At 43.6% G+C, this 14,150-nt stretch overlaps 1 protein-coding gene and 1 long non-coding RNA gene across 8 annotated transcripts in view; both read left to right on the forward strand.

The window, feature by feature from the left end:
- The window catches only part of PAK3 (p21 (RAC1) activated kinase 3), an 84,515-nt gene extending 70,807 nt beyond the window's left edge, over nucleotides 1-13,708 (forward strand). For all 7 annotated transcript variants that reach the window (XM_083485173.1, XM_083485172.1, XM_083485170.1 and 4 more), the window contains 8 exons: nucleotides 139-202; nucleotides 1,476-1,524; nucleotides 5,634-5,746; nucleotides 6,481-6,598; nucleotides 7,940-8,039; nucleotides 10,025-10,221; nucleotides 10,936-11,073; nucleotides 13,073-13,708. In XM_083485173.1, coding sequence (XP_083341299.1) covers nucleotides 139-202; nucleotides 1,476-1,524; nucleotides 5,634-5,746; nucleotides 6,481-6,598; nucleotides 7,940-8,039; nucleotides 10,025-10,221; nucleotides 10,936-11,073; nucleotides 13,073-13,162 — 869 coding nt within the window. In that variant the 3' untranslated portion in view covers nucleotides 13,163-13,708. The remainder of the gene's footprint in view (nucleotides 1-138; nucleotides 203-1,475; nucleotides 1,525-5,633; nucleotides 5,747-6,480; nucleotides 6,599-7,939; nucleotides 8,040-10,024; nucleotides 10,222-10,935; nucleotides 11,074-13,072) is intronic.
- LOC310698359 overlaps nucleotides 1-14,150 on the forward strand; it is a 525,075-nt gene that overhangs the window by 484,179 nt on the left and 26,746 nt on the right. The window lies entirely within an intron of this gene.

The following is a 14,150-nucleotide window of genomic DNA, read 5'->3' on the forward strand; positions in this document are numbered from 1 at the left end:
TCTCTCCCACAGGACTGAACACAACCTCAGCTGAAAATATAAGTTCACTTCACATGATATTATCCTTTTCTTTTTCTTCACTCTCACTTAAAAGGTATTATCTTCCAGTGATGATGACCTTCCTTTGTTTTTTTTCAGGAAGCATTGTAAGTGTTGGAGACCCGAAAAAGAAATATACAAGGTTTGAAAAAATTGGCCAGGGGTAAGTATTGCCAAGGCACAGGGGCTCAGTTTTGATTATAGTATTTCTGCCCATTTGGTTATACAAGTTATCACTGGCATATTTTCCATAAGGCAGGGACTACAATTTTGTTGCCTCGTCTTCACACCTGGAGCTACCAATGTGAGCAACCATCAGTAATTCCCTGGTTCAGATCTCACCTCAACATCTTTGAATATTCCACAGTATGGGAAAGATAAAATATTGCTGTTGTGTGGATCATGACAAATATATTTTATTGCAGGAGGTATCACGCAGAAACTGGACTTGTTTGCAAATAACACTAACCCAAGGTTTGTTTAAGCCAAGGCTTGTTCAACAAACCACAAGTTAATACAAGTTACCTCCCAGACAATCAAAGAAGGTGTGGCTTCTTTCTTCAAAATTAGGTCCCCTGCCCCCAGCCGTTCATTAAGTTTGGTGAGCATTTATAGTTTAAGCATTTGTGATGGGGTGCAAGCAAACCATGGTTAAGGAATGGTGCTGTTTTTTAATGTAATTCCATGCTATAGTTGAAAGAAATCAAGGTTCAAACCATAGCTTCAGATTGTGGTTTGTTGACAGTAAACAACCCATATTGGGCCTCTGGGCAGGGTTCACATGTAATGCTAACTCAGGGTTTAACAAACCATAGTTTAATAAATCAGCATTTAGCATTGTGTGAGAACCAGACTGTAGTTTCATATTCAATCTCAAAATACTTCTGACACCTGCCAGACCTATTTCTGTAGCCTGAAGAATGACATCTGGATATAAGCAGGTGGAAGGTTATCTAAATAAAATGCTCAAATCAAAATCCTCTGCACTTGAACTTTGGTTCTGCACTGACAACCATGAGTAAACAGGTTTTTTTAAAAAATGTAAACAAATTGGATTAAACTTCCCTATTAGTCACAGAAAACACATTAGCATTAACATTGAAATGATGAATGGCATATCCAATGGAAACATTGCATTAAACCGAGGGATGCAGGCTGTGGGAGAAAAAAGTGAAATGCTCTTAAAATAATTTTGCTTGCTAATTAATATCCACAGTTCCAAACAACATTCTGGCATTGTAGAAAGACTGTTCAGTGCATGTCAGTGTTAAACATCTAATAACTCACCAGCTACTTAATTGACAGAATCCCTTCTAAAACTGGGCAACACACTTTGTAGCAGTGACCAGCAGGCATAAGTATGTGCTCATTTTTATTCATGTTCTTCCTGTTTGGCACCTCCACATATCTTGACGACACATTCTATTTTCTTGTAGAGCTTCAGGTACAGTTTATACAGCGATAGACGTTGCCACAGGGCAGGAGGTATGTGCAATGTTGGTGTCTGTTTCTTCTCTGCTTTTAAAATTCTGCCCAGTTTTCTCATACCGCTTGTAATATACTTGTACACACTTTTGGGTTATTGCCTGCCTCTGATGCAGAACTGCATCACTCATAAGTAAGAATGGGGGAGAAATTGGGTTCAGATCACATTTAAAGGCAAACTTACCTAATTCATTCACACTTTCTGAAACAGTATATGAACTGAAGTGTAAGCACCCTTTGAAATATTCACAGTCTTAATTTTGCAATGCTGAGCAATGTGAACTACAGACAAGCAGTGTGTACAAAAATGCATATATTAGTGGAAAATCACGTACATAAATGTGTTGTGTTAGGAAAAACTGCTTCCCAAAACCTGTGTATGGGGGGAAATGCAGCGGAGGTGGTATGGCTCTGAATACCACTTTTTGGGCTCATGAGTATGGAGACCACAGCTGTTCTTGGGTCCTACCTGCAGGCATCCCATAGGCACCTGGTTGGCACCTGGTTAGCAACTGTGAAAACACGATGCTGGATGAGATGGGCCTTTACCCTGATCCAGCTGAGACTTAAAATCTGTTCTTAAGCTTGGTGGGTCTTAGTACTGATTATGGTGGCTGTGGCAGAAAACATAATGGATCTGGCAACCTCTGTGATGGCACACAGTCTGTTGGTTGTGACTATATGTATTTGCAGCAGTCGATTTTGGCTTGCCCTCAGTGCTCATTTGCTGTAGAAGCAAATCCAGCTGCTAAGCCTGTCATAGTCAATTACAATACCCTCCTATCTTTTTAGGTGCTGGGTGGTCTCATAATGGGGATTCTATACATATTGGTTCCAGTGATGCTAATTATTCTTAACACTTGGACAGACTCTTTGATTTCCAAAGTTTGCTATAAATATTAATTAAAGAAGGATCGCGGTTAAATACCTGGGATTTGTATTTAGGTAACATGGAGGTTAGTTGACCTCAAGAGTTAAAGCTAAGGGAGGGGGAATCAAACTGAAGGTCAAAGGCCTAACCTTAAGCTATGCAATTATGAGTCGCTTGTGTCACGCTCGGTACCATTCTGCATGTCGACCAAAATGTGACCCATATAATGATCGGTCAAAGCACTGAATGGGGAGGCCTCTGAACTTCTTTGAGTTTGACTAATGTTGAGTTGTCAGCTTAATGTTTGCACCTTTTTTTCACAATTATGGTGAAGCCCAGTAGAAAGATTGGGGTTTTCAAGCTTGGAAAGAAAGAGAGGTTAAGGGGCAATCAAGATTCATTAACACTCATGCAAGTTTGGCTGTTGATATCAGCAAGATATACATTGCATTGACAATTATCGGTGCTGGAACACTAGATAAAGTTGAGCCGGATACCTCCAGATATATAGTGGACTCTCAATTGCCAGTGATTTCAGAAAGAGATGCAACCCCCAGGAGTGCAGCTGAGACACTATTTCACCCAGCATTTCATGGATAGCAATGGGTGTGTTTGCTTTTTTAAAATTCCCTTTTTGACCCTATCGATTGTGACCACAGTGCTACAATCAAATATGCACACCATACAGAAGAAAATTCTTCTCCACCACCTGTACATTTTATCCATTGGGTAGTATCCGAAGCCTTCTTCCCTCCTATGGAAAGAGTCTTCCTCCCAGGGCAGGTCTCCTTCTGTCAGAGCAACCCATTTACTGTGCATACTGGTTCCTGAAGCAAAGTGTGTTAGCACTTAACATAGCTGTTTCCTAAGAACGTGAATCTGCTTGTTGTCATTATACAACTGATGCAACTTAGATATATTCAACAACATTTACTGTGCACTTTTTATAATGAATTCTTGGTAGTGGGAAGCTTAAGTTTTAGATCCAGATAAGTTCACAGCTGAGGAGTGTGTGAATCCCTCCTCGTACTCACAGATTATTTCCATGCAAACTGTCCCCATACTTTTCTCCTCAGCTGAGCTTTAATACCAGCTTAGCAAAGAGGGGGGGGGGGGACTTGGTGCAGAATGTACAGGGAGGTAAGTGGTGGGCGCAGAGTGCGCTTGGCTCCCCTCACTCACATAACCTAAATATAGAGCGCCCCCCGTCCTCTGGGTTGTACGTGACTGAGGCAGGCCTAGATTTAAACCAGGTGTGGGGAAGCTTTGCCCATCCAGATGTTGCTGAACTACAACTCCTGTCAGGTCCAGCAAGCTTAACCAATGGCCGGGGAGGATGGGAGCTGCATTTTGGCAACATCTGGAGGGCCACAGGTTCCCCACAACTTCTTTAAACCAATAAGTCTGAGAGGTGGTAATAGTGACCCATGAAATCCCTGATTTGATTCTCACCTTGACCATGAGATTCCTAAGTAACTTTAGATTCCCCCACCATTTGCAGCAATGCCAGCTAACCTTACAGGGTTGCTGCAAGAATTGCAACTAAATTATGCATGTCAAGCACTTTGGAGACCAGGAAGTGCTATGCAAATGCTAAGTATTATAGTTATTACCTACCGTATTTTTCGCTCTATAACACGCAGATTTTTTCTCCTAAAAAGGAAGGGGAAATGTCTGTGCGTGTTATGGAGCGAATGTGTGGTCCCTGGAGCCGAAAAATAAGGCAAAAATCAAACCGCGCTTCAGGGAGAAGGGAGCTCCGTGAGACAGGAAACTGCTGCTTTCCTTCATTCTGCCTCAGGGTCTTACTGCCCACCCTGCTCTGTTTCGTTGCTGTGTTTGCTCAAACGGAACAAAGAGCAGGGAAAGCCCCTCCCCTCCAGGCAAGTAGAGAGGAAAGCAGAGCGTCCGAACAAAGAGCAGGGAAAGCCCCTCCCCTCCAGGCAAGTAGAGAGGAAAGCAGAGCGTCGCTCTATCCTGTCCCTGCTCCGGAGGGAACAATGTTTGTGAAGGGAAGAGAGATTACAGGTTCGGCTTAAAATTCTGATTTGACTTCCTGCTTTTTGTTTTTGGAGACACACAGCATTCAAATATGCTTTCTTCCATTTAAAAGGATGAAATCCTTAAACAGTGGCTGGCTTGTGTGGGTGGGTGGGGGGGAACTTTTGCCTTCCTTTCCTCACGTCATAGCCCTCTCCTGCATTCTTAGCCTTCTGTGTTTTTCCTTCCCTCCCCACTTAAAATGTGGTTACAAAGCATGGATCCACATGGATCCTCAGGATCTTTGCATTGGGTCACCCCAAATTCACCATCAGAGCACACAGCATGTCCATGGCTACAGCCTGCCCCCCCAAAATCACACACCCATTGTTGCCTGGGGCTGCAATGGTGCAAAAACGTGGTTACAAAGCATGGATCCACATGGATCCTCAGGATCTTTGCATTGGGTCAGCCAAAATTCACCATCAGAGCACATAGCATGTCCATGGCTACAGCCTGTCCCCCCCCAAAAAAATCACGCACCCACTGTTGCCTGGGGCTGCAATGGTGCAAAAACGTGGTTAAAAAGTATGGGTCCACATGGATCCTCAGGATCTTTGCATTGGGTCAGCCAAAATTCACCATCAGAGCACATAGCATGTCCATGGCTACAGCCTGTCCCCCCCCCAAAAAAAATCACGCACCCACTGTTGCCTGGGGCTGCAATGGTGCAAAAACGTGGTTACAAAGCATGCATCCACAGGGATTCTCAGGATTTTTGCATTGGGTCACCCCAAATTCACCATCAGAGCACATAGCATGTCCATGGCTACAGCCTGCCCCCCCAAAATCACGCACCCACTGTTGCCTGGGGCTGCAATGGTGCAAAAAAGTGGTTACAGGGATTCTCAGGATTTTTGCATTGGGTCACCCCAAATTCACCATCAGATCACATGTCTGTGGCCACAGCATGAAGCACAAAAATGATACGTCCACTGTTTCATTCAGAATATTTTTTCCCTTGTTTTCCTCCTCTAAAAACGATGTGCGTGTTATGGTCAGGTGCGTGTTATAGAGCGAAAAATACGGTAATTTGCCCTCTTAATTAACTTGGTGCTGTTCTCAGCGGTTACCTATCTAGTTGCCTCCAGTCTATTGCACTTATTTTGTGCATGTTTTTTTTTAATGTTTGTTTGTTTTCTGAAGGGGAGGGTTCACTTAAAAACAGAAATTAAGTTTCATGAAAATGTCATTTCAGGTGGCTATAAAGCAAATGAATCTCCAGCAGCAACCCAAAAAGGAATTAATAATCAATGAGATCCTGGTCATGAGGGAAAATAAGAATTCCAACATAGTTAACTACTTAGATAGGTGAGTATCTTCAAGTAACCTTCTGATAATGTTTGCTAGGAAGCTTTGGATAAAAATGTGATCAGTGGTGGAGGCTGGGTCACTAGGGCAAGTGGGGCATTGACCCACCAAGCCCGGTCTGTCCTCAGCCAGGCCCAACCTATTGCTTTGCTTACAACCAGTCTAGGAGGTCACACTGGCTCCGCCTATCTTTGGCTCTTGGTCTGCCTACTGTTTGTGCTCCTGTCCTCTGCCCTATCAATTCCAATGAGCACCAGCCCCCACTGGTTTTGAAGGTTGGCTGTAAGCCACCTTGGGCACAGTTCCTTGTGGAAAGACAGCAAATGAGTAAATCAGTCACTGGTGACCAAAGGATACTTGCTAGCTTCTTGGGTGTAACTCTTCATTTGTGGGAACTGTTAGGCCACAAGTACCTCATTAGAAGCAGGTGCCAGCCTGAGCCTCTGCTGAACAGCTGCAAAGTGGAGAGGGAAGGCAGATGTCCAGATGCTATTCTGCTGCAGTTTGGCCAGTATGCATCCAGAACCCCAGGGGAGAGGTGGGGACCATAAGAAAAATAAGTTAATAGCGTGGGGAGGGTGAAGCATTCCCTCCTGTCTGGTGCCCATCCATATCTTCTGTTTCTTTGGTTTATTGGTGTAATGTTGTTTGTGGACCACAGCATTCAGACCACATTGAACTGATATTTCTTTCCACATTCATCTACTAATGACTTCTTGAATTTGATGTCTCAGTTACCTTGTTGGTGATGAACTTTGGGTGGTAATGGAGTACTTGGCTGGTGGCTCTTTGACTGACGTTGTTACAGAAACCTGCATGGATGAAGGGCAGATAGCTGCTGTCTGTAGAGAGGTAAGTAATTTCATGCTGTGACAGCATGGTGGTCTTCAACCAAAAGTTATGTTTATACATTGGCCTGCTTTCGATGCACATATCTTGGCTCATGAAGCTGAAATATATACTATCCAGTGCTTTTTGTGTGTGACAAAGTGTCACCAGTATGGAATGCCATTGCCTCTGGTTTTTTTGCTGCCCATCACAACCATTTTGTGCTTGGACCTATGGCACTTGAGTACCGGCACTTCATTTATTTGTTTGTTACCAAAACAAAAAGCACTGGGAATATCCTTATGCCTATGTGCATTGTCCCTCCCCTCTTCCATTCTCAAGGCACTGTGGTTAATTCCAGAAATCTTTAGCCATATCTTTCCATTACATCTGAGTCAGGAAACCATGGTTACAAGGTTTGGAACTAGCAAGAACTTTACACTTCCTTCAAACCATGGTTTAAGGTCCTTGACTTGCTTTGAACCTTCTTAACCCTACTGTTGTGTGCAACCTTAGCTCTTCTCAGAGTAAGCCTATTAAAACGAGTGGCTATTCATGTTCATGGTCCTACTCTTGAGCTGAGCAAATGTTGGACCAACAACCCATTGTTTCCAGGTTTGACTATAGCTTAACTGAAGTCTTCTTACTGCAGCATACCAAGAGGAGAGGGGCAGTGGAGTGTGAATGCACAAATCCCATGCATTTCCCAACCTTTTAAGCTGAGATATTTACATACAAACCAGGCTGTTGCCACCTTTTGGCATGAGCATATCTGCTAGATAATGGTAGGAGGAGCTAGCCAGTCAGTCATACCCAAAGTAGCATTGCTCTAGGGTACTGTGGGGAGTTTAAAACCATGGTTTGTAATTTCCTGATGACCGAGGTGGGACAGAGCAGATGCCACTGCCGAAGTATATGCCCACAGTTGTTGGATACTTCCTGTGGGAAGGGAGAACGATTTGGCCATTGAATCTCTATTCAGCGATTTGGATCTCTATTCAGCAAAGGAAGTGGTGGCAGTGCTGGGAAATGGGCTAAATGTACCAAGGTATGGTCTGAAGCTTCAAGAGGCCACCTGCTTGCTGAAGCTAAGCAGGTATGGGTCTTGACACCCACCTGGGTGGGTGACCACGTTAAAGCCACATATATGCTACCTTGGAATGAAATAATGTGTGAGTGTCCATGTAGCAAGTTGCTCTGTTCGTAGCGTAAACTCTGTCATCTTACCATTCCTATAGAAATGAAAACAAAAAATGATTTGGCAATATACTTCACCTCCTCCATTTCCTAATAAGTCAGACCGTAATCCTTGACTTGCACCATGCTCTTCTAAAAGTATCTTATTTATTACTTTCTAAATATCAGTGCCTGCAAGCTCTGGATTTCTTGCATTCAAACCAAGTGATCCATAGAGACATCAAGAGTGACAACATTCTTCTTGGGATGGATGGATCTGTCAAACTCAGTAGGTATTCTCTGTAAGGCTTTTGCCACTGTAGTTATTGTGGTGTGGTATTGTGGTGTGTTATCAGGGTGCAGTGGTGGTATATATCTCTCCCCTCCAATAAAGATATAGTGCAAAAACAGGTAGGAAATGGTGCCAGTTTTGGTATCAAAGGGAGTTTCAGTTATGCTTAACTCCCCATCTCTACATAATTATCCATGTGTAGCCACTTAGGTAGGTGATCATGTACTCAGTGACATGCACATTCCATCCTATGTATTTTTCGAAAATTAAAAAAGCAGCTAGAATTGCATGTACATTTTAAGCACCTAGGATATGCAGTTTAGAATTCTTAACGTTGCACCTTCTCTTAAAATGTGCAGTTTCCCAATAAAGTACACCACATCACAAAAATTTGGAGAGCATGTGAACCCATTGATAGCTACATTTTTGATACACAAGGCTAGGAAATGGCAAATTAGGTTGATTTGCTTTAAATGCAGGTCTGATGCTTTTCTCCTCCATCCCTAACTGTCAGCACAGTTTATTTGACTGGTGCTTCTCTCATTGTGTTAGGGAGAAACTTCTCTAAGACATTCTAAGAGTCAGGGAGTTCTTCTTACCCCACTTATGTCGAGAAATATGTGTACGTGTGTGTGTACGTGTATGGTGCTCCCAGTAACACTTTTTGCTCCTCAGTTTTTTTTCTTCCTTTTCATAATTTTCCAAATAATCTGTATTCTATGCTGCTGCTCTCTGAATCCTTATGAATTTGGATTTTGGTTTTTCTTTTTGTTTTTGCCTCCCCAAAAATGGCCACAGGACTAAACATTTAAGATTGCAGTGAAAAAGAACTTAAGACTTATCTCAGCACATAACAGGGCAGAATCCTATTCAGAGTAGACCCACTGAAATTAATGTGCATGACTAAATTAGGTTCATTCATTTCAATGAATCTACTTCAAGTAGGACTAAGGCCCTATGTGCCTTGGATATGCTTAAGAATATTAGAAGATGGATCAGACTGTGGGGGAAAGGATGCTGGAGAAGAGGCTCCAATGTGATATTTCCCGTGTTGTGATGGTGACATTTTGCTAATTTGTACCCAGGTTGTAATGCAATCTCCTGTAGTCACCCGAGATTGTAGTATCAGCAGTGGTACACAGCCATACTATTACTTACCCATTTACTTTCCTAGTTTTATGTGGAGATGCATGCTGCACGATGAAGCTGAGATTAAGCATTTTTAAGGTCCCATCCATTTGAGTGGGGGAAATGCTTACCAGGGCTTACCTTTTCCATTGATATCAGTTTGAGTTCCATGTGTGAAAATGGGGGCACAGCTCAGCGGCAAAGCATATGCAAAAGGTCTCAGGTTCACTCCTCAGCATCTCCAGGAAGGACTGGAGCAACTCCAGATCTCCTCCAACCACTGTGGGCCAATTTGAAAGTTGGGTGGGGCTGCCCAGTGGTCAATCGCAGTGCTTTCAAACAGTGTAAGGTAAGCAAAGGAAGAAGGGTTTGCAGCAACCACTGATCAGAGAACCATAGAATTGTTGGGAGGGACCTTGGGGATCATCGAGTCCAACTCCCTGCAATGCAGGGATATGCAGCTATCTCGTACGGTGATCGAACCTGCAACTTTGGCATTGTCAGCACCATGCTCTAACCAACTGAACTATCCAGGGGGACATGGTCCAAGGAGGATGCCTGCCAAGCCTCATTTGACTTATGAGCTGGAGATTCTCATCTGCTGGTTTCGCTTGTTGAAATGCACCTTGCTATCCTTGCTTAATTTTTGCTGCGTTTATCCTTCTTTTTCCAGTATGGATGTTTTCTTTTATGACAATTATCATATCGTTTTCCTCTCTGTTCTCCAATCTGTCAGTGTTCTTCAGCCTCTCTTCCTCTTTACCTCAACTTCCCCACTTGCTATTTCGTTTGCTTCTTCTGCTGGTTTCATACCGTTTCTGTAACTCATCATCTTTGCTTTTCCTTTGCTGCAGCTGACTTCGGCTTCTGTGCTCAGATCACTCCCGAGCAGAGTAAACGGAGCACAATGGTGGGAACCCCCTACTGGATGGCTCCTGAAGTGGTGACAAGAAAGGCATATGGGCCCAAAGTGGACATCTGGTCTTTAGGGATCATGGCCATAGAAATGGTGGAAGGAGAACCTCCATATCTCAATGAAAATCCTCTCAGGGTAAGATCAGAAGTCCAGCATGCTTTTTGTTTTTTTTAAAACCATCCTAAATTGTAGACTGCATTGGGACTCGCATAAGGGTCACAGGTTGATTGCACACTGGAGGCATCCAAGGTCCCAGGTGGATGGCAACAAAGACAGGGAGCCTTCTCAGTTGTATCACCTCAATTGTGGATTGTTCTCAGGGAAGTTGGCAACTTAATTCCATTCCATTTCAGTTTTGTGGGAAGTTATTCTTCGGTTCCTTCAATCCCATTTTGTATGGTGGTTTTCTATTATTGTTGTTGAAATAATGCACGAAAAGTCAGCACTTGAACTACAAAATTTCAATGCACTTTTTACATAAAATACACATTTCCCTATGAATTCGTCCACAAATACACATTTTTAAGTCCATTTTATGTAAAATGTTAATTTGTGTGTGTGCATGCATTTTTTTGTGTACTGAGACTGCATTGCAAAATCTAGAGAACTGTGTACTTACACAGTAAGTACTTACACAGTAGCTTACACAGTAGCGCTCAGATCCACATGCAAGAATTGAAAGTTTTCTATTGCCCATATCTTTTTATTCATTGCATTTTCTTTTTGCAAAAGAAAAATGTTTCAAGTTTATTGGAAGATGGGATAAAAATCCTCGGATAAATACCTAAAGGAAGGAACAAGAAAAGCCGCCTCAGATAAATCAATGCAACTTACCATTTTACCCTTTAGGCCTTGTATTTGATAGCTACAAATGGGACTCCAGAACTCCAGAATCCCGAGAGACTCTCTGCTGTTTTCCGAGACTTTCTGAACCGCTGTCTGGAGATGGATGTTGACAGGCGAGGGTCTGCGAAAGAGCTCTTGCAGGTAATGTGTTATGGGATGGAGAGAGGGCACATTCTGTTTTCTTTTCTGTCCCCTACAGAAATGTCAAAAGAGTTGGATTGTATGTGGGTTCCCACATCAGCTCTGTATTCACTGTGAAGGTGTTGTGCTGCTTTGGAGGCGCAGGGCCTTCCTGCATGATTTCTGCTCCTCCCACATGCCACACTCACGTTTCATGCGTTATGAGAGCAGTGTGGGGATGCTACCCAAATTATGGGATTTGTTCCCGCAAGATGTAATGTGATAGTCACCAACTTGGATGGCTTTAAAGAAGGATTCAGTAAATTCAAGGGACATCAGGTTATCCATGGCTACCAGCCACAATGGCTATGTTTTACCTCCACTGTCAGAGCCAGTATGCCTCAGTCTGAATACCAGTTGCCGGGAACCACAAGTGGGGAGAGTGCTGCAGTACTCAGGTTTTACTACTGGGCTTTGCATTGGCATCTGTCTGGCCACCACGAGAGCAGGATGTTAAACTAAATGGGCCTTTGGCCTGATCCAGCTCTTATGTTCTTAAGCAGTTGCCATGCCCTTGGGCAGGAGAGTGTAAGGTTTTAGGTTCTAGATGACACTGAGTGCTGGTTCACACATATCATTTGGTTATTCTACACTCGTTTACTGGATCCTAGTTTGCAGGAGCCCCTTGCTCTCCATATCCTATTGCTCCCCTATATTTGACAGGGTGAAAGAACATAAAATACAATTTTATCAGTGGCAATCACCCACGCTATCTGGGCATAAACACCTGGGTGTTATGTGTAGCCACCCTATTCAGAAATTACACTCATGCATGAACATCTAGTGGCTTTGGAAGTCATCGTGGTTGGCATCTGTCTGTCTTGAAAGACAGTGGAGTGTGCCTCCACCGGTGAATTCAAACCATGTAGTGACCTCTCCAGGGCACAATCCTGGACAGTATATATGGAGTTCCTGGGTTGCCCAGATAACAAGACTCCTTCTTGGTGTATTAGCTGGGCAGAGTGGCAAAATACTGCCATCTCTCCATTACAGATGTGGAAGTATATTAGCTCCAATATCTTAAACATGGTGGCTGGCTCCGTTGAATGCAATGGGTGATATGAAAGCTCTGCTTATGGTGTTAGATTTCTAGTGCCTCACTCACACATGCATTGAAGTGCCAGTTATCACATGTGTAGATGATGCCTGATAGGATGGCATCAAGTGACAAGTGCAGACCACTGAAGTCCACAAGTGGTTGCAGGGTAAAGCACAACAGGAAGTATCACTTACATGAAAAATGAACACAGTGCCAGCAGGATTCTAGCCAAAACTGACCTGCTCAGAAACAAAAGGGAAGGGCTGTATCTCAATGATTAGAGCATCTGCATTGCATGCAGAAGGTCCCTGATTCAATCCTGGACATCTCCTGGTGGAGACTGCCTGCCTGAAACCCTGGAGAGCTGCTGCCAGGCAGCATAGACAATACTGAGCTTGATGGACCAATGCTCTGACCCAAGAACACAGGAAGTTGGTTTATGCTAAGTGCCAGTATGCTGGGTGTGGATAATGTTTTAATTTTTTTTTAAGTGTGTGTGTGTGTGTGTAATGAAATGGTTTATATATGCTTTTATTGCCTATGCTTTTTACTGCTAAATCGTTTTGAGATATTTCATAGGGAGCAATACAGAAACAAAAAATTAAGTTTGCAGACAAAAAAACAAAGAAAAACTTTTAGAAAAAACCCAAAGGGGACCACCCCCAACCGCAACAACCATTCCAAACAGCCCAGAGGGGACTGAGCATGCTCAGTAACGATAGAATGTGGTGACTGTTGGAAAAGAAAAGAAAACAACGTGGCAGAGGAGCAGAATGTCCTGCTTTCAGGGAGTTGCTGACTAGAACCCTGAACAGGAGCACTCCTCCTAGGAGAGAGGATGCACTGCAACATTTTGCTTGTCTAGCCAGCCATCTGTCTGCCTGCCTGTCAGATAAATAACAGTTTTCTTCTTCCTTTCAGCACCCGTTTTTAAAACTGGCCAAGCCGCTCTCCAGCCTGACTCCCTTGATCATCGCAGCCAAGGAGGCCATAAAGAACAGTAGCCGCTAGAGCGCTGAGCCGCGTGTGCCCAATTCCTCTATGGCAGGACTGGACAAATACTAAGTAGAGCCTCAGACTCTTCTGCCGGAGGATGGGCAGGCAGAAACCGACACTCTCACAGTCCACGGGGGGAGGGAGGGAGGCAGCAGCCTTCTGCCCCTTCCCCTGGAAAAGAAACCTATCACGTATCTTCTTTCCACTCTACAATTCCCCAATTTATTTCTGAATGGGAGCCTGATTGAGAAGGGCAGGACTGGAAGCCTCTGTGCTCTTTTGGCCATTTCCAGAGCACCGATGGCACAGCCCAACCAGCACTCAACCAGGCAGAAGTGATAGGCCCAAACATCCTGCCCTCCCCGTTTTTGATTTTTTTGTTTTTTGTTTTTGTGGGGCAAGGGGGGCTGGATTTGTGGCCTCTTTCACCCTGGTTGTTGGGAAAGACCCAAACTGTTTGCAAACCACTGGTCTGTTTGCTTGTCATGAGATGAGGAGGATCATGAAGAAGCTTGCTTTATTTAACCAAAAGAAAAAGAAAGAATCATAGAATCATAGAAATATAAGGGGCCCTGAGGGTCAAGAAAGAAAGAAAAAATAATACTAAATCAAGAAGCAGGTCAGTCTCAGCATCCTCTCTGAGAGTTTATGCTTCGAAATACAGAATACAGATAGCGATTGCATTCCTGGACAGCCTGGCGAGGGTGTCATGAATATTGGTGCTTTTGTGTTGGTGAGTTTTCCCTTCCCAAAGCAAAACAGATAAATAGAAGCATATAAAACACATTTATGTAACACTGCAGCTGTGAGTATGTGGCAGTGGGACCATTCCTGCCTGGTGTCCATTCGCTTCTCCATAATGCTGAGCAGCTCCTCTCTGAAGGACTGGAACAGAAGGCCACCTTTCTGCTTCTTACTCCACAGCTGCTCCATAGATTGGTGGAACTGAACTCGCTGTCCCCAGTTTAAGATAACACCCCAGTGCTAACCACACACACAAACT

This window comes from Podarcis liolepis, assembly GCF_965112155.1.
Source record: "Podarcis liolepis genome assembly, chromosome: Z".
NCBI lineage: Eukaryota > Metazoa > Chordata > Lepidosauria > Squamata > Lacertidae > Podarcis > Podarcis liolepis.